Genomic DNA, 20,804 nt, shown 5'->3' with positions numbered 1-20,804 from the left:
TTAATTTACCTCATATTTAACTACATGATAGCAATTTCATTACAAGTGAAGCACTTTTCAATGCAGTCACATAAACTGGCTAAACAATTTTGAAAGCTGTGCAAACTTGGTAATGATATAATTTTGGCTGAATAAGAAGAGCTGTCATTGTCCTATAAGGGTCATAACAAGATATGTTATTATATATTTGTAAATTTCAGGCTTCAAAACATGTTTAATTACATCCATATATAATACTTCTGTATTATTAAGTAGAATAATTATATTAGCTAACTAAACATACATGATGGCATGATTTTCCATGTGAATTCAGTCAAATTTCATCTGGCAGTTTTTGAACAGAAGTCACAACAAGCAATGACTGATTTAGGTAGAATACACAACAGCTCACACATGGCATATGAGTACTTGGCCATCCTATAACCATACAAATGCTATAATGTGATAGGCCACATATACAAATAAGCTATCAGTTCCAAATAGATTTAAACCAATCAACATTCTGAACTACTTTCCACTGCAATGTAACTGTCAACGACCATGCTTCTAAAAGTTCATCCTCTTTCAGACTATATTACTGTCATAAAGCTGTTCTGTGAGTAATCTAAACCTTAGTCCATCCTCTCTGACCAAAGGAAGCTAACCCAGTGAGAGAGTATGTCATTGTTGTTATGGGTTTAGTACCATTTTTCAGAACATGATAGGATATACATGGCAGCCAGTATATCTGTTGGAGGAAGAACATGGAAAATCCTGGGACCAACCACAGACCCATGGGAAGCTTTCTCACAAACCCATGCTGGCCAAGCCCGAAACTCAAACCCATTCTGACAGAAGTGATGTCTGTCATCTGTAAAGGCAAGTGCTTTAAACCACTTGGTCACCCTTGGAGTATGTTTCACTGACATGAATATAGTGCAAGGCCATCTGCATAAATAATTATCTTCCATATTTTTGATTACACATTTAGACAAAGGGTTCAACAAACCATTACATTTTTTTTATTAACCTAATTTTTAAAACTGGTTGCACAGCAAACAAATAGGTTTTATAGTGCAGAGGTAATACCATGGTAGCTGATCCAGGCTGGCTGGTTGATATAATTTCAACCCACACACTTTTGGTCATGAGTCTATATACTAACCACTGAACCACCACACCATACATTTCTTATAGGCAGATCAAGGGAGGTAATCAGCAAGGGAAGTACTTCAAAAAGCCTATAACACCATACAAGAACTATTTTGGGTTCCCTTACCTTTTGGGCAGATGCATGGTACAAGTGAGATATTTTGTTGTTGACAGAAATTTCGACATTCTCCATTTTGACAAATACCACTGAAAAAAAGCGAGTGAAAAGTGTATCTCAACATAGTTATAAGTCATCTGCCATACCTCTAAGAATGACCAATATTTTCACAACATGTACATAATTCCGAGTTTGGTTCAGTTCAGATTTCATTATTTCTAAAACAATGCCATATTTATTCACCTATTATATTATTATTATTTTTCTTGTGGAAAGTATTAAAAAACTAATAACTTTATCTGACACACAGTGAGCACAACCTAATGATTCTTTACAAGAATTTTATAGTAAAGAATGAGCTGCAAATTTCTTAATGATACATCACACATACTCGTTTTAAGCTACTGTTCAAATCTAAATTTGGCACCAAATGGTGACAGAGATGTAACCATATACAATTTGAACTGACCATGAGATGTCTTTAAAAAAGTTACAGTGACTCAAAAGTGGCAAAAAAATGTTAATCTCATGATGCATTCCACCTGTAAGTGTTGCGGCTGTACGGTTAGGTATTACAAGACTTTAGCAAGTAAGGATGAATGTATGCATGTATATAAGAGATTTTAAAAAATACGTTTTGTGTGTTTTGTGCTTTGGATTTTTTAATGTAGCTTTAGCAATTTTTCAGTCATATTGCTACGATGTCTGCAGTGTGACAGTTTATAGTGATGTCAAGCACTGGGGCATCATGCTGCAGACATGTAGCATGATGTCCCACCCAGTCACATTATCCTGACACCAGGCTGACCAGTCCTAACACTAACCTCCTAATGCTGAGCTCCTAGTGAGGCAGCTGCTAGTACCATTTTTTAAGTCTTTAGAATGACTTAGCCGGGGTTCCAACCCACGACCTCCTGCATCTGAGGCAGACGTTCTAATCACTAGACTATTGCAGCAATCTATAAAAATGTATGTATATATCTAACATGTGTATGCATGTACATAAGATAAAACATGTATGCATGTAACATAAAAAATGTATGCATGTATAAAACAGATAAAAAATATATGCATGCATATAACATAAAAAAATCTCTTGCACTGACCATTTTTAACAAAAAAGACATACTGGTAATAAAAAATTATAGCAAGTTAAAGGTATCCCTATGAATAAGGTTATCCCTGTAAAACAATTTTTCATGGAAATAGTGCAGAATATAATACAAATAATAATATCATACAGGTTAGAGAATTTTTAATTTGTACTCTACAGAGATTTGAACCCAGGTCCGCAGGTAAATGGTACCCATCGCCTTGTCTGCACACTCGAGTCCATATTTCCTCATGGTTAAGCACAAATCACCAAAAAATAATGCTACTTATTCAGTGTTTATGCACTCATGTGTCACATGATGACCCAGTAATTAATTCTCATCTATCTACAAAGTCATTCCAGATTCCTATGAAAGAAATCAAGATATATTATATATAGAATTAATTAAACAGAATTATAAATATACACCAGACAGAATGGAAAGTGCTATCCTTGGATTCTATAGAAGAATGCTTGATAATAGTAGGCAGAATTAATATTTGCAAAATTAATATTTAAACCTGGGTTCAAATCTCCGTAGAGTATGGATTAAAAATTCTGTAACATGTATGATATTATCTCCACAACCTTTAAACAACGAAGCAAAATTGATGATGTTTTATATTGTTCAAGATCTTTAGTAATCAAGCCATAATCAGTCAATCTCTTTAATCATTTTGGAATAAAATCTGACCAAACATAGTACAATTCATGTCAACAATCTTCAAACACTGAAGCCAACCAACCCTGCCTACAGAATCAAAAGGATGTTGATTGTTTTTATGCCGCTTGAAATGAACAACTAAAGCGTCTCACCCAGTCACATTATCACTGGCAGTATTACCAAATATGATCACAAGCAGTATTTACTTTAAATATACACTTGTAAGTAAGGTGAGAAAATAAATATTTTTCAATAATAATTTTGAGTACACATATATCAGTGAGTGATGGGAGGGAGAAGAGACACAACTCATCTCGGGATGAAAACTCTCCTGTCTGGAAGAATCACATGTATGTTTACAACTCTATGCATCACTCTATGTACATCAGTCTAAGACATTGCATTACTATGACTTTTCATCACTCTATGATGTTGCCATTTAATGCTGATAAACGCTTTGTCACAGTGTTGTAAATAATTTGTACACTGGGATGTTCTGACACTAATTTAAATCAACGCAATGTGATATAAATTGTAATTAACTCTTGTATAATTGAGCTGAAATAAATCAAATTTAAAGAAACGTGTTTTATTACTTACTCATCAATACAGGCTTCGCCATCAAGTGGTTTTGTTACATTTGGACATCTGATATTTATACCACTAACAGGAGTTAAGGCTACATATGAAAACAAGAAACGTGTGAAATAAATGCATCCACATGAAGGGCAAATCCACACACATTCAAACAATGCAAACTTTTCTTTTTTTTATAAAAGGGCTCTTCATTAAGATTTTTATACTGTATTTGATAGGATTGATAAATTGCTGATCTTAAACAACTTATCTTGGATTAGTCTGTGGATTATAATGGGAATCTCAAAATCATTATAATGGAAATCTCAAAATCATTATAATGGAAATCTCAAAATCATTATAATGGGAATCTTAAAATCATTATAAAGGAAATCTCAAAATCATTATATTGGGAACCTCAAAATCATTATAATGGGAATCTCAAAATCATTATAATGGGAATCTCAAAATCATTATAATGGGAATCTCAAAATTTCTCAAATTCTCAAATCCACACAAATAAATACTCACTTATAAATCAAGTCCAGCTAGAAACAATATAGACCTTATTAACAGATTACACCTAATAAACTGCATTTACCCAAATCTGCTGATGCTTTATGAAAAAATATATTCATGTAAAGTTAATCTTAATATGTACTGCTTTAAAGAGTTATAACTTTATATGTATACACAGTTATAAGTCCACCTGCAAACAATATAGTCCTTGATCTGCCATCCCATAATGCATCAGCAGATCATGGTCTTTGTTGTTTATTTTACTAATTACTATAAACAAACTGCAGAGACCCAGATCTGTCAATGCAATATGCGATGGCAGATCTGGGTCTATGCAGTCTGCAGCCAGATCCTAACTTGTACACAAGAATATATAGTACCCCATGAATACAATGCCAAATAAAATCTTGTAAGCAAGATGATTAATATTTATGGAAACATATATATAAAAGTTAGAGGGGTGAACAGCTTTGTTAATATTGTGATGTAAACTCAATCACATTTGTTTACAGTATGTTGGAATGAACTCTCAGCTTTCTGTTTCAAACTTAAATGAAAACAAATTTTAATTCATGCTAATAATGATTTTGGAAAGAGAGAAAGAGAAAGAAAGAGAGAGATTAGGGGAGAGGTACAGCACCATTGCAGGGTTATCATCACAAATAGTCGAGGTTAATTGCAAAATCTGGAGAGAATTATTTCTGTGCATATCCAATCTTTTGACAAGAGTGCTGTGAATAGTATTATGTCTTTTAAAAGTACTCTATATAAGCACTTGTAAGGCATGGATGACTGAAGATTACTGACCCAAGGGGTTACAATGACATGGACATCTGGTCAAGGAACGCAGTCTTAACTAAATTCCTGTGCAGAAACCATTTTTTCTTCTTAATATATTGACCATGACTTTTATACCCTTGAATCAATAGGTTATTACCTTATATTCACCATGATAGACCCTTGAATCAATAGGTTCTTTATTACCCTATATTTACCATGATATGTAGACCCTTGAATCAACAGGTTTATTTATTACCCTATATTTACCATGATATGTAGACCCTTGAATCAATAGGTTCTTTATTACCCTATATTTACCATGATATGTAGACCCTTGAATCAATAGGTTCTTTATTACCCTATATTTACCATGATATGTAGACCTTTGAATCAATAGGTTCTTTATTACCCTATATTTACCATGATATGTAGACCCTTCAATCAATAGGTTCTTTATTGCCCTATATTTACCATGATATGTAGACCCTTGAATCAATAGGTTTATTTATTACCCTATATTTACCATGATATGTAGACCCTTCAATCAATAGGTTCTTTATTGCCCTATATTTACCATGATATGTGGACCCTAGAATCAATAGATTTATTTATTACCCTATATTTACCATGATATGTAGACCCTTCAATCAATAGGTTCTTTATTGCCCTATATTTACCATGATATGTGGACCCTAGAATCAATAGGTTCTTTATTACCCTACATTTACCATGACTATGTGGACCCTAGAATCAATAGGTTCTTTATTACCCTATATTTACCATGATAGACCCTTGAATCAATAGGTTTATTTATTACCCTATATTTACCTTGATAGACCCTTGAATCAATAGGTTTATTTATTACCCTGTATTTACCATGATATGTGGACCCTAGAATCAATAGGTTCTTTATTACCCTATATTTACCATGATATGTAGACCCTTGAATCAATAGGTTTATTTATTACCCTATATTTACCATGATATGTGGACCCTAGAATCAATAGGTTCTTTATTACCCTATATTTACCATGATATATGGACCCTTGAATCAGTAGGTTTATTTATTACCCTATATTTACCATGATATGTGGACCCTTGAATCAACAGGTTTATTTATTACCCTATATTTACCATGATATATGGACCCTAGAATCAATAGGTTCTTTATTACCCTATATTTACCATGATATGTGGACCCTAGAATCAATAGGTTCTTTATTACCCTATATTTACCATGATATGTGGACCCTAGAATCAATAGGTTCTTTATTACCCTATATTTACCACGATATGTGGACCCTAGAATCAATAGGTTTATTTATTACTTTATATTTACCATGATCTGTAGACCCCAGAATATATAAGTTTTGTTTTATTATCCTAAGTGCAAGCTAGCCACAATTTATTCTAGAACAAAAGTTATTCTGCAAAAGCTATTTTTATTTCGAGCCACAATAACCTTTGCTCTTTAAGATCCCTGAAAAAATAGGCCTCTTCCACATATGTACAATCCTGATGAAGAGTGCACCAAAATCATGTGAACTTGATCCAGTTCCAACATCACTGCTGCTTGAGTGCTTAGATCCAGTATTGCCTTCGCTAACTGATGTTATTAATACCTCTCTCTCATCCAGGGAATTCCCATCATTTTTCAAAACTGCCATTGTAAAGCCTCTGTTGAAGAAACCAACACTAGACCATAATGATTTAAAGAACTATCACCCAGTTTCTAATCTCCCATTCATACCAAAATTTTTTGAAAAGATTGTTCTATCCCAGCTTGTATCTCATCTAAATTCAAACAGTCTTTTTAGCAATGTACAATCTGCATATCGCCCTTGCCACAGTACTGAAACTACTATTCTAAAAGTAGTTAATGACATTCTCTCTGCGTTGGATAGCGGAAAGATTACAGTCCTCACTCTCCTTGATTTGTCTGCAGCAGTTGACACAATAGACCATGATATATTACTTCACCGTCTCCAGCATGTATTTGGCATTCATGATACAGCCTTACTGTGGTTCAAGTCCTACATGGTCAACAGGACACAAATTGTATCTACAAATGGAATACACTCCATCCCAGTTGATCTATGTTGTCGTGTTCCACAGGGGTCTGTTCTTGGACCTGTTCTCTTCATTCTGTACACTCAGTCGCTCTCAAGTGTCATAGATCATCATCCAGTGTCTCACCAATTGTATGCTGATGACACCCAAATATACAAATCTAGCCACCCAAATGAAGTTGATGCTACCATCCAAGGTGTAGAGAGGTGCATTTCTGATGTGAAATCATGGATGACATGTAACAAGCTGCAGATGAATGATGATAAAACTGAGGCCATTCTGATCACAACACAAAGACCTTCTCATTCACATCCTTAACCTCAAACAATAAATATCATCAACACCAACATTAAATTCACACAATCAGTATGAAACGTAGGTGTTACTCTGGACAGTACTCTCACATTGCACCAACATGTCATGAACATATGCAAGGCTGCATATCTTGAGCTGAGATGCATCAGCTCAATTCGCAAATATCTCTCAGCTGATGCCACTAAAACACTGGTGTGTTCATTAGTACTTTCAAGACTGGACTATTGTAACTCAATTCTGTCTGGTTCATCTCAATATCTGTTCCAGAAACTTCAAAACACAGCTGCTTGGATCATACTTAGAGTACCATGATCAGAGCACACCTCCCCGCTGCTCTGTACCCTACACTGGCTATCCATTCAATCCAGAATCAAACACAAAATTTGTTCTCTGTGCTATGTTTCACTGTCGGACTCTAGTCCAACATACCTATCCAACCTCACCCATGTGTACACACCAGCAAGATACTTATGCTCCTCTTCTGACAATCGTATACTCATTATTCCCACTATGAAAACAAAGTCATATGGACAGCGTTCTTTTGCATACCAGGGCCCAACAACTTGGAATGAATTGCCCACTGAACTTAGACACAAAGACACAGTGATCCCATTCAAGAGTGCTCTCAAAACTCACTTATTTTGACTGCAAGAACAAACTTACAGACCTAATAATGTTTCCTACCTTAAATATTCTCAGCATGTTTTTTTTAATGTTTTCTAATTTCATGGTGTTTGTTTTTGTAATCATATCATTGTATGTTTTTTATCTTATCGGTGTTGTCTAATGTTGTAAAGCGCTTAGAGCTTCTAAAGATTAGGCACTATACAAAGTCCTCATTATCATTATTATTATTATTATTATTATTATTATTATTATTATTATATTGCAGCTCTTCAGCCAAAATGCTACAACATCTCCTCATATGGATCACAACTGTGCAATTAAGGTTGCAATTGGAAAACAGCATAGGGGTGGGATCAGCCAGTGGAGAGACCAACAAGCTCCTGGCTCCAAATAGTGGAGCAGAACCTCAAGGAGTTCAACCTTGGACTGCACACTAGATGGAAAATGGCATAAAACTGCATCTACTAACTCCAACTCATACCTACAGCAATACTACCTGTTCTGGCACACTCATGACAACATCTTGAGTGCAAGCCCTCCACTCATTTTTGTCACGGTACTGAAGACAGCATGCAAAAACATTTTTCTTCTTTTAGCCAAAGTGGCTTTGACCTTTCACCTCCTGACTCCAAATCAACAGACATGTTTCTTACCAAACATGTATAGCATCCAAATGCTTCAGAGAAAATACTTGACAGATAACTGAAATATCTGCACAAACCATTTTTTTTCTTTCATTTAGTGATCTTGACCTTTGACCTTCTGATCCTAACAATTGATAGGTTTCTTTCTTATGCAGCATACAAATCATCCACAAAGATTGGTCCAATTCTGTGATGCAGAATTCATGCTACTGTGTGGAAACTACTGTTCTTCTTTCTGCCAGTGACCTTCACCAATGACAATTTGACCCTCAAATCAAAAAGAATCTTCCTCTTTCTTACTTCAAGCCATTAACAAAGTTTGTCCACATAGGTGATGCAGAACTAAGGTTATTGTACAGATGCCATGTTTCTTCTTTCAGTGACTTTGCCATTTGACTTTTGACTCTGAAATTGACAGGTTTCTTCCTTACTCCATGAGCAAGCTGTCTACAAATTCAGTTAACTGTAATTAGTGGAGAACCCAAGCAAATGGGCATTAATAAAATGAACAATAAACAAATGGATAGGATTATAACATTAATTACCTCTGCCTTGAGGTAGTAAAATAAAAACAGTACCAGGCTATTTTACATCAAACACCAACATTAAATTCACACAATCAGTACAAAACCTAGGTGTTACTCTGGCCAGTATTCACACATTGCACCAACATGTCATGAACATATGCAAGGCTGCATATCTTGAGCTGAAACACATCAGCTCAAATCGCAAATATCTTTCAGTTGATGCCACTAAAACACTTGTGTGTTCATTAGTACTTTCAAGACTGGACTATTGTATCTCAATTCTGTCTGGTTCATCTCAATATCTACTCCAAAAGTTCAAAACACAGCTGCTCGGATCATACTTAAAGTACCACGATCAGAGCACACCTCCCCGCTGCTCTGTACCCTACACTGGCTATCCATTCAATCCAGAATCAAACACAAAATTTGTTCTCTGTGCAACGTTTCACTGACGGACTCGAGTCCAACATACCTATCTGACCTCACCCATGTGTACACACCAGCAAGATACTTATGCACCTCTTCTGACAATCGTATACTCATTATTCCCACTATGAAAACAAAGTCAATTGGACAGCATTCTTTTGCATACCAGGGCCCAGCAACGTGAAATGAATTGCCCACTGAACTTAGACACAAAGACACAGTGATGACATTCAAGAGGGCTCTCAAAACTCACTTATTTCGACTGCAAGAATAAACTTGAAGACCTAATAATGTTTCCTACCTTAAATATTCTCAGCATGTTTTTTAATGTTTTCAAATTTCATGGTGTTTGTGTTTGTTATCATATTATATAGGTTTTTTTATCTTGTAGGTGTTGTCTAATGTTGTAAAGCGCTTAGAGCTTCTAAAGATTAGCCGCTATACAAAGTCCTCATTATTATTATTATTATTATATATATATATATATATATATATATATATATATATATATATATATATATATATATACACACACACACACAGAGTCCTAACCACATATATCGATATCACTCATGTCAACAAGCTGCCTATTTCAACAAGAAAGCAAAGTCCTGGTCCCTTGGTCTACTATTACTACCAAAATTGTCATGCTTATATTGAGATAAAAAATAAATGTACACGTCGAAAGAAGCCCTTGGTCCCAGCTTGAACAAATCGTTTGTTTTCTAATCATTTATGTCAACAAGCTGCCAGTTCTGACCCATACTTTGTTCAACAAGAGTTGATCCTGCCACCAGGCTTTAATTTTCCTGCCTAATCATTTATGTCGGCAAGTGGCCAGTTCCGACCTGTACTTTATTCAACAATTATTTGATCTTGCCGCCAGGCTTTAATGTCGTGGTCGGATAAAAAAACAGGCTTTTGTTTGGTCCTATAAGGTTGGCCTCTTGCAGCGACTTAAGAGCAATGAAACCTGATCGATTCTTACATTTTCCAAAGTGATCGGTGATTAAAACAAATTTATTGTGCTGTGAAAGTTTCCTTTTTAACTTTATTTATATTTATGATGGCTACCAACGTCAGTGTAAAATGCAGATTAAATTTACAGTCTCTGGAAACTAAATATCTGGTTGTTAACGAAATTGAGGGTGGAGCATTTCACAAAGATGCCTGTGAAAGTTTTTCTCTCAAACATAACACCTTGTCAGGATGGATGAAAGCTACTGAGTCTATAAAGAAAGATTACGTTGAAGGTAACTGCGCTCCCCAAAGGAAGAAGCAGAAGACTGCTAAATCTGAAGATGTGAAGGAGGCCACAGCAAAATGGTTCAATGAAACCCGCATTGCACATTCCACCTTATCCACAGATTGTAATATGATTTGCTTGGGGCTCTGTATAACTTGAGGAAAGCTTGGAGATCAGTGAAGCCAGAGACCATACAGAACTGCTTTCTTTCCCGAAAATGAGGAATTTCATGGATTCTCCCCATCAGATATCCCACATAGTCTTGAAGAAGATGGCTTATATGAAGGTATTGGAATTCCGATGGATGAGTTTGTTCGGATGGCTATTCAAACGGATGACAAGGAACAATGCCAAGCAGCTCTAGCAGATGATGACATTATTGCTGCTGTAAAAATGGATTACATTTCAGAAGACGGCCCAGAAGACAACATACATTTTTTGCGCAATCAAACTCATTGGTAATATCAGAAGAAGCGCATGGTCACTTGGAAAAGTTGCAGCGTCTTCTCCAGAGAGAATTCATAACTTGTTATCTCCTGTACGTATTTTAAATGTATACCACTTGAGCTGACATTTTTACAACATTGTATTGTAAGAATCATTTTCTTTTAATACCTCATTAGCATGTGTCAATGGATACAATATTATGCCTTCATTAATCATATCAGCCGCATATCTCTTGTTTGCTTTTATGTACTTTTCACGATGACATCTATAACTAAATACATGTACTGTTCAAACCAACTTGTTGACAGGTTTTCATTTCCTTGTGAATAGCCCCATCCCCTTGGTAGCCTCAATAAGATGGGAACAGACTGACCAAAATATGGGCCAATTTAAGTACATGTACTTGAAGCATGTAAATAACAACTATGTAACCATGTGCTAATGCCGACATTGAATATCATAGTGAATGTTTTTCATATCAGATGTGACCAATGCAATATTTTATTGTGGATTTTATTACACAAAGGTAACCAAAACGTAATTTGTCAATATACAAGTGTATTTCACACTGGTTGTATCTTCACTGATGACAGGTCACCCCTTACTGATATATATATCAAGAGGCAAGTCTTACAGGTAAATTTCCATTTGTATGCACTAGGTGGCTACACTTACAGGTAAATTTCCATTTGTACCCACTAGGTGGCTACACTTATAGCTGATTTAAACCAGTGTTTTACTTTCAATGGCCATGCAGTAAGATCTGCTCCAGACAATCTAGTTAAAGTCTATAACTTCCATAATTTAAAATTAATTTCTTTCTCAGTGGTTATTTATCCCACAATTGTTGTAAATGTTACACAAAATACCTCCCATCTTCGTGTTGTGTTGTAACCATCTGTCCTATAATAGCCAAGATTTCTCAAACTTTGCATCATTTTTGTTTTCTCTTTTGCAGTTCATCTAACCCAATCTTTGACATTGTTTTGCAATTGTCATCTTCCATCTGGCAAGAACCTCCAATTCATTCTTTCTTTTCTTCATTCTGCTGTTAACTTTGCACATTCATGCCAGCATTGACTTAAAGTTGAAACGATTCTGCTATCTTCGCTCAGCCATGCCAGAATATAATCTCAACTTCCAGAAATTAACCAAAGTTTGCACATGTGCAAATGTCAGGAAATGGCATCAGTTGCATAACCCTCATTTACACGCCTGTTTCTGTTATAAGCAATTCGCAGGATTTCCAAGCATCCTTGGTGTTAACCTACTTCTGCATACTTTGGAATGGACAAGATATTTTGATCAAAAAAATATCCTTATTTTTCAATGTTTTTAGGTACTTATTTGTTCAGTTTAAGTTAACAGTTAAGTTAAAAAAATGCATACTGTGCGGAGTGCATTTTTACATGCATGACTAATATGTGAGAGTTCTCTGTGTTGAAGTACTCGTACATAACTGATTTTCAACTGCACAAATCTGTAAAGTTGTTGCATGATTTGTGCACTCATATGGAATAGCCGCATCTATGAATATGGTACTACATACATCCAACAACAAACTGTACTTGGTAATAGGCTAATCACAAAAGGGCTTCCTTAAATATTTACTTTGCCTGATTATAACCCCACCCTACTTAGTAAAAATTTATTTGAATGATCCCCTGTGCTATCAAAGGAGAAACATTGTAATAGAAACATCTTAAATGAAAAACTGCATCTGACATAAGATATTCATAAAGTGCGAGTATAACATATTTTTAAGTGAAAGGATACTCGCAGAAGACTCGTCCCTGACAGGAGAGGGGCAAGGCGAGGCGGCACTCCTGTGTACTACTGGCTGGTTGGCACTTATAGCAACATTGGTAATTCATTGGGCTGAAACAGAACAATCAAGTTATATACTCAGTTCAAGGCATTAAAAAATATAATGTTAGGTCAAGCCCTTAAAGTGAAAGCCAGGAGACTGATGTTAACATGACCAAAGTCCCAATTTTCTTTTTCACAATTTCTGAAAATTTGTTGCATGTAATTTTGGCAATTCAGCATTCTGGTGGTATGATTGAATTAACTCCCTAAAAGTTCACTGTCATGACTTCTGACTTGTAAAATTAATATTACATGAAAAATTTCCCAATATATGACAATCATGAAAACAGAAAGATGGTTATATTATGAACCTATGTGTGTGTGTGTGTGTGTGTGTGTGTGTGTGTGTGTGTGTGTTAGTGTCTAATGGCATATCAACACTATAATGACTATACACAGCCTCTATATATTATAAGAGAAAAATTTAAATATTTCCATTTATGTACAAAAAAAAAATGAAAAAAAATATTTGTAAGAGATGCATTTCATGGGTGTGGATACAAATACAAATAAGGTAAAAGCTGAAAATGTCAGAAGAATATGATGAGCTTGATTAATGCCAGCATGCAAGTCAAAAAGTTACCTGTATATGGTAAAAACAATATCATTAGAAGCAGAAATGTTTTACATAAAGGTGAGTGGGTTTAGAGATAAACTGTTGGAAAACCTCACATAGTCTGGTAACTAAGGAATCATCTGGACTTAAATTGCATTTTCCCCACTCCACCCAATATAACTGTAACAGATTCCTGCTGATGTTCAAACCTTAACAAGGAATTTTAGTGAATTTATGTCCCCACTAATCATGCAGACGAAAATGTATCAGTGATTTGATCTGTGAAGTTGACCATGAAAACATGAAAGTATAAGTGATCTGATCTGTGAGGTTGACATTGAAAACATGAAAGTATAAGTAATCTGATCTGATCTGTGAGGTTGACCATGAAAACATGAAAGTATAAGTGATCTGATCTGATCTGTGAGGTTGACCATGAAAACATGAAAGTATAAGTGATCTGATTTGATCTGTGAGGTTGACCATGAAAACATGAAAGTATAAGTGATCTGATCTGATCTGTGAGGTTGACCATGAAAACATGAAAGTATCAGTGATTTGATCTGTGAGGTTGACATTGAAAACATGAAAGTATAAGTGATTTGATCTGTGAGGTTGACATTGAAAACATGAAAGTATCAGTGATTTGATCTGTGAGGTTGACATTGAAAACATGAAAGTATCAGTGATCTGATCTGATCTGTGAGGTTGACCATGAAAACATGAAAGTATCAGTGATCTGATCTGATCTGTGAGGTTGACCTTTACAGCATGAAAGTATCAGTGATTTGATCTGTGAGGTTGACCTTTATAGCATGAAAGTATCTGTGATTTGATTCATAAGGTTGACCTTCAAAACATGAAAGTATCAGTGATTTGATTCGTAAGGTTGATCCAGAAAACAAAAGTATCAGTAATTTGCTCTGTGAGGTTGACTCTGAAAACATGAAAGTATAAGTGATTTGATCTGTGAGGTTGACATTGAAAACATGAAAGTATCAATAATTTGATCTGTGAGGGTGACCCAAACTGTGATAAATGATATATCTTTAGTGGTGGCATATTAATATAAAATAGCTTGGGAAAGTCCTGTATTCAGGTTCTAGTCAAATTTCTTAATTTACGGATAAGGTGAAGGATTCATGGCTATCACTGTTTAATAAATTAAGACAGGACTACATCTGGTTTGAATAGGAGTTTGCATAAAGCACTGTTCTTGAAAGTGATGAATATACTTCATCACAATGCAATACTAAAATACTTGCATGCTGCAAACTCTCTATTCTAAGGACTCTATTCTAAGGACATGACATTTAAAGGCAATTATAATATTTTTAACAACAAGATCAATGGGTTTTTGCTTATTGTGTCTTTTTGAAAGAAACATTTGACATTGCTCTGGAAAATTATTATACAAAAGAATTACATGTATTGGAAACAAAAGTTCCAAAGAAAACCATATAAAGTAAGTTTCAGATATGAACTTCATATCATTTCGGAAGTGTGGGATAAATTTCTGACACTCTATCCTAAACACTGAATACCAGATTTAATTATGTACACTATCACATTGCTATATAGCTAAGGTATTAAGAAATACATACTTTTGAGACCCCCAAGCATTTATTGTGACTTTTGTTATACAGATACAAGTGGCATGATTATTACGCCAAAAAAACTACCCCTTGCCAAAAAAACTATCCCTTGCCAAAAGAACGTTTTTTCCCTTACCTTAACAGTTGATGAGAAATGAGAAAAAAAAACTGGATATGCTGACCATTAACCTTGAACTTGGAGATCAGACCTAGAAAGTGTTATACAATACATCCTCTGTTAATGTTGTGCCAAGTATTGTCAGTTTATCTTAAAGGGTATAAATGTTACAGTTTGGAATAGAAAGCATGCTGAGTGAATGAACAGACAAACTGATGGATGCAAACATGAATAGTAGATCTCCCACTCCTGGCAAAGGATAAAAAACAATAACAGATCTTCATACAAACATACACACCACAGCTTCCACTAGTACTTTCATACTAGGAGTCAAATGACCCCTCCAGTTCGAGCCAAGAGAGGCCAAGTGGTCTAAAGTACTCACTGTTACCGATCACAACTATCTCACCTCTGTCTGCATGGGTTTCAGTCTTGGGCCTGGCCAATGTGGGTATGTGAGAAGGTTTGCCAGTAGCTTCCCATGGGTCAATGGTTCTTCCCGGGGTTTTCTCAGGTTCTTCCTGCACCAGTAATGCTGGATGCCACACAAAACCTATCTTGTGTTGAAAAATGGCATTAAACCCCATAACAACAACAATAACAGCCTGTCAGTTGTTAAATCTAATAGACACATTTGGTTGTTGTTGTTATAGGGTTTAACACCATTTTTCAGCACAAGATAGACTATACATGGCGCCAGTATAAATGATGGAGGAAGAATCCAGGAAAACCACAGAAAGAACAACCGACCCATGAGAAGCTACCGGCAAGCTTTCTCACATATCCACATTGGCCGAGCCTGAGATTCGAGTCACATTTTGATTTTTAGGAGTTAATGTTGATGAGTAATACTAACTGTGTCCAAGTAATATAGGACCTTATTCAGTACTAAAACATATCATTACAAATTATGTGGACGGTTCAGGACTAAATAGTCTTTCATGTTTTGATGCATTATAAAAACCAATCAATCATTATCAATATATTTTTAATAATGTGCATAATGAGAGCGTATCTTCATCTTTTCCATGCCTGAATAATTTATGCAACAACTTTCTAAGTGGGAAGTCTGACACACAGATACATGAACAACACAGTCAGAGGCATCTCGCCAAATCTTTGTTCATCACAACAATATCAACAGCCCATCCCTTCACATAAAGCTCCTCTTAACTCAACAATAACAAATTCAATAAGAGACAGACAGACAGTGACTGGCCAAATATGTAAGTAACTACCTCCCCAAAATTAATAATGCTGACAATAGAATTGTCAAAGCCACTGATATATACATTTTAACCACAAGTTTCATCCTCTTTCAGATTCAATGAAAACTAATGAGCAATATACTGACAGACAGACGGACTCATCTGCATCAGGTAAGAGACTAGAATGCTCATAACAGTTTTGTACATGACTATCATAAGACACAGACAAAGAAAGAGAGGGAGACAAAGAGAAAGAGAGACAAAAAGACTGATCTGTCCTTTACTCCTGGCTACTGATAATAGTGTTTATCAGATTTGTCTACAAAATGACAGACAGAAAACAGACACAAAGACAGACTGAACTGACCTGCACTTTGCTCCAGGTCGTAGTCGACAGTTTTCATCACAGCACTGTCCCTTGCCCTGACTGGTTTCCCAACCCTCATCACATGTTTCTCCCTGATCCACCCTTCCATTACCACAAAATGCAATGACCTCTTTCTTTTCTGTAATAAAAATATTAGTGGAAATTCATATACCAAGGAAAAAGTTTATGTTGTGGCTTTTATTCTGAAAACTAAAAAGATTTGTGTTTTATTCTCCCTTTTCCAATTAGCCATTTATCATTCTTTTTATAACTTTCAATTTTCCTGCTGAAAACCTAGGTGAAAGGAGTAAAAGGCAAATGCAAACAAGGAGTTTAATCATAAACACAAATCATCACACCAACAGAGCACATCTGGAATAGCCAACACTATTCACGCTGGTACAGAGGAAATACCAGAGATGCTCAGACCTAGTTTTGGTAAGGTTTAATTACTTTCCTTGCGAAGCATCCACAAAGGTCAATACATATTGCAGGTATAATAAAAAGATAACCAAAAATGCAAAAGTCACTCAAATGTGAAAATTAGGTTACAGTAACCTAATTTTAGTATTGTTGAGTTAATCTCCTTGATATGCCTCCAAATGCCAGGTTTCATAAGTGTGCATAAAAATGGGTCCAAGATACCAAAGGTGTCATAAGATGGAAAAATGAAAACATAAATATCACCCAGACATGAAAATTAGGTCACAATAACTTAGTTTTATATGGAAGGGTTACACATCTTGATATGCATCTACTTTGCAATTTTCATAAGTGTAAGTGTGTGTGTGTGATTTGGATTTTTAACGTAGCTTTAACAATTTTTCAGTCATATCACTACGATGTCTGCAATGCGGCAGTTTATAGTGATGTCCAGCACTGGGGCATCATGCCACAGACATGTAACATGATGTCCCACCCAGTCACATTACACTGACACCAGGCCGACCAGTTCTAACACTAATCTCTTAATGCTGAGCGCCAAGCGAGGCAGCTGTTAGTACCATTTTTGTAAGTCTTTGGTATGACTCAGTCGGGGATCAAACCCATGACCTCTTACATCCGAGGTGGACACTAACCACTAGGCCGCCAGAGCGGTTCATAAGTGGAAGTGTAAGAGGGTCCAATATAATAAGGATGAAATTAACCAAAGTCACTCAAGCATATGGTTCCTCTACCTAGTGTTGATATGGCCAAGTTGCTCTCACAAAGATGCATCCACATACCAACATTCAAGAGTGTTGGTGACATATAGTCCAAGATACTGAAGGCTTAATAAATGACCAGCTAAAAATACAAATGTCACTCAAAGAAGAAAAGTGGGTCAAGCTAACCTAATTTTTGTACAGCTGAGTTACTTTTGTGTTCAAAATATTTGGGGTACAGTTATGAACAAACAGCTGAGGAAAAAAACAACTTAAGCATGGAAGTTAAGTACTGAGCAAGTTTTGGTCTGGTTGAGTTACTTTCATCCAGGTGTATGTACTTATCAATTTCTTAAGTGCAGGTGAAATAGAGCCCAATTTGTTGTGGGTTTACAAATGAACAGCTAAAAATAGAAGCTTTGGTATGGTTGTGTTATTTTCATTGACCTGCATCTACATAACAATTTTTATGAGTTGTAAGATTGGGTCCAAGATAGTTAGGGTGTAATGAAAAAATGAACAGCTAACAATACAAAAGTCACTCAAGCATGCAAATTTAATCAAAGTGATCCAGTGTTTGGTATGCCTGATTCCCTCTTCATGAGATGCATAAACATGCCAATTTTCATAAGTGTGAGTGAAATAGGGTCTCAGATATTGAGGGGTAACTAAAATATTGAGAGGGTGACAAATTTAGGAACAAGCAAAATGTTCATTTCCTTCCAACTGGATAAAATACAAAAAAAAAATTCTCAACATAGCCTATACACTTGTACAGCATAGTTCCAATTGAATTCCAGTGGTGTTCCAAATGAATTCCAATACTGAATGTGCTGATGCACCTGTAGTCTTGAAAGTGCTAATGTGTCAATGGTCTGGAATGTGGCAATGTGTTAAGTCTTTTGAGGTATCATAACAATAGAATCCAAAATCTCCTTAACTAAATTAACCATAATTCCAAATTAATATTTTAGTCCAAGAAGTATTAATGAACAATTTGTAATTCCAGTGAATAATTTAAATAAATAAAGCCACCCAAATTGAACTGAACACAACAACAACAAAAACTCATTCCACTTCAGATATTAAGGTAGGAATGAATAATTTTTCAAGTAAAAAACACTGATATAAAAAACTAAGATGCAATAATAAAGCCAGAATGAAGGTCAGTTTCCTTTCTAAAACATAAAGTTGTCGACAAGTTTAGGAATTTCCTGGTAGAAACTAATGTTCTAAACTCATATTGCAAAAAACATGCTTACTCCAGTAATAATGATCTGAATATTTACTCCATAATCAATGAGAAATATTAGCAATGTATTATTTTGTTTACAAAATAAATGTCACTGGTCATGTAAACCATTAACTTGATTTTGGACTAAGGTCAAGTACAAACTACAGATATATATAACATATAATCATGAAGAAAAGCAACAAACAATACAAATTAAACATACATACATATATCGGTCATATCATCTGCATATGTGAGAATGCTGCGTGGGAAAATGCATTGCATCTATCAACATTAAATTTATCTCTTCTTACCTTTGTTCCAGAGGATGTCCATTACAATGACAAAACATTAAAACTGATTCACCATTATGGTTGTCACCAGATCATCTGATCACTACAAAGTGGTGAAATAATCATTCAACCTATTTCCTGCATCCAAATCTCACCTTATCCCAAACCACAGCTTTAGATAGATTCTAACATCTTTATCACACACAGAAACTAACAAAAAGAGATCAAATAAAATCTATTTATTTGCAGTGACAAGGAAAACTATAGTGCAATACACAGACAAATGGTGCAATAAACAGACAGACAGAAAGAAGATATAATATGCAAACTATGCAATCTTACCACTAAAACAAGACTCTCCCTTCGCCCTGGCAACTTGGAAGATATACTCTTTACTACATGGTGAAAAATTCTGGAATGAAAACCAAAAGGTTACATGATGTTTCAAGTCTTGCCTTATGTTAAAGTTCCTTTTTGTTCGAATATAATGACTGCTGACACAACAAATAATATCTGCTCTTAAATGATTTGCATGCTGATTCAGTTCATAAGAAAGAAGGTTTGTCATACAGTGTACTTTTCAAGTTATGTGACTCCATAAATATGATAAATTGAGTAAAATAAATGTTGAATGTCAATTCACTATTTTTGTGGGGTACGAACTTATGAGGATTTTGTGGCCACCAAGACCCAACATTGAAAGAGCCAATGAACAATAATCCTTCTGTGGAAAAAAATTCTCCCTGACCAAAGAATTAAAGTACTCTCTGCAAAGAAAAAAGACCCTGATATGCTGTTGCAAAATGCACAGGCAGATCCAAGTCTATCTTGTTTGTTGTGATAACAACTACCAACAAACTGCACAGACCCAGATCTGCTGGCACATTATGCAATGGCAGATCTGGATATGTGTAGTCTTCAGTTGGACTTGCCTTATAACTGTGCACAAAAGATACCAATGAAGATGTCATTTTTTGCAAAAATCGTGTAACTTGATACCTTTGAAAATCAATGTTTTCATTGCAATTACTGCCCAGTTCAAATACACAAGAGTTGACAGGTTTAATCCTGTTCAAATAAATTTGTGTTGTATAAGGGCTGATCTTCAGTTTAAAATGCAGGGTGGTACTAGTGTTGATGGGTTTAATCCTGTTCAAAACACTTGCACTGTATAATGGCTGATCCCCAGTTTCAAATGTAGGCTGGTACCAGTGTTGACAGGTTTAATCCTGTTCA

The 20,804-nt window shown here is 35.3% G+C and overlaps 1 protein-coding gene across 1 annotated transcript in view; it reads right to left on the bottom strand.

The window, feature by feature from the left end:
• The window catches only part of LOC149790755 (ADAM 17-like protease), a 100,036-nt gene that overhangs the window by 31,909 nt on the left and 47,323 nt on the right, over positions 1-20,804 (bottom strand). The window contains exons 13-17 of the mRNA XM_089973260.1: positions 19,911-19,980; positions 16,897-17,035; positions 12,960-13,061; positions 3,607-3,669; positions 1,259-1,338 (exon numbers count right to left, since the gene is read on the bottom strand). Of these exons, the coding sequence (XP_089829386.1) occupies positions 1,259-1,338; positions 3,607-3,669; positions 12,960-13,061; positions 16,897-17,035; positions 19,911-19,980 (454 nt within the window). The remainder of the gene's footprint in view (positions 1-1,258; positions 1,339-3,606; positions 3,670-12,959; positions 13,062-16,896; positions 17,036-19,910; positions 19,981-20,804) is intronic.

Source organism: Sinohyriopsis cumingii, chromosome 10 (genome assembly GCF_028554795.1).
Source record: "Sinohyriopsis cumingii isolate HCF-2022 chromosome 10, ASM2855479v2, whole genome shotgun sequence".
NCBI classification, from domain to species: Eukaryota; Metazoa; Mollusca; class Bivalvia; order Unionida; family Unionidae; genus Sinohyriopsis; species Sinohyriopsis cumingii.
This window is presented reverse-complemented; position numbering and strand designations above follow the sequence as displayed.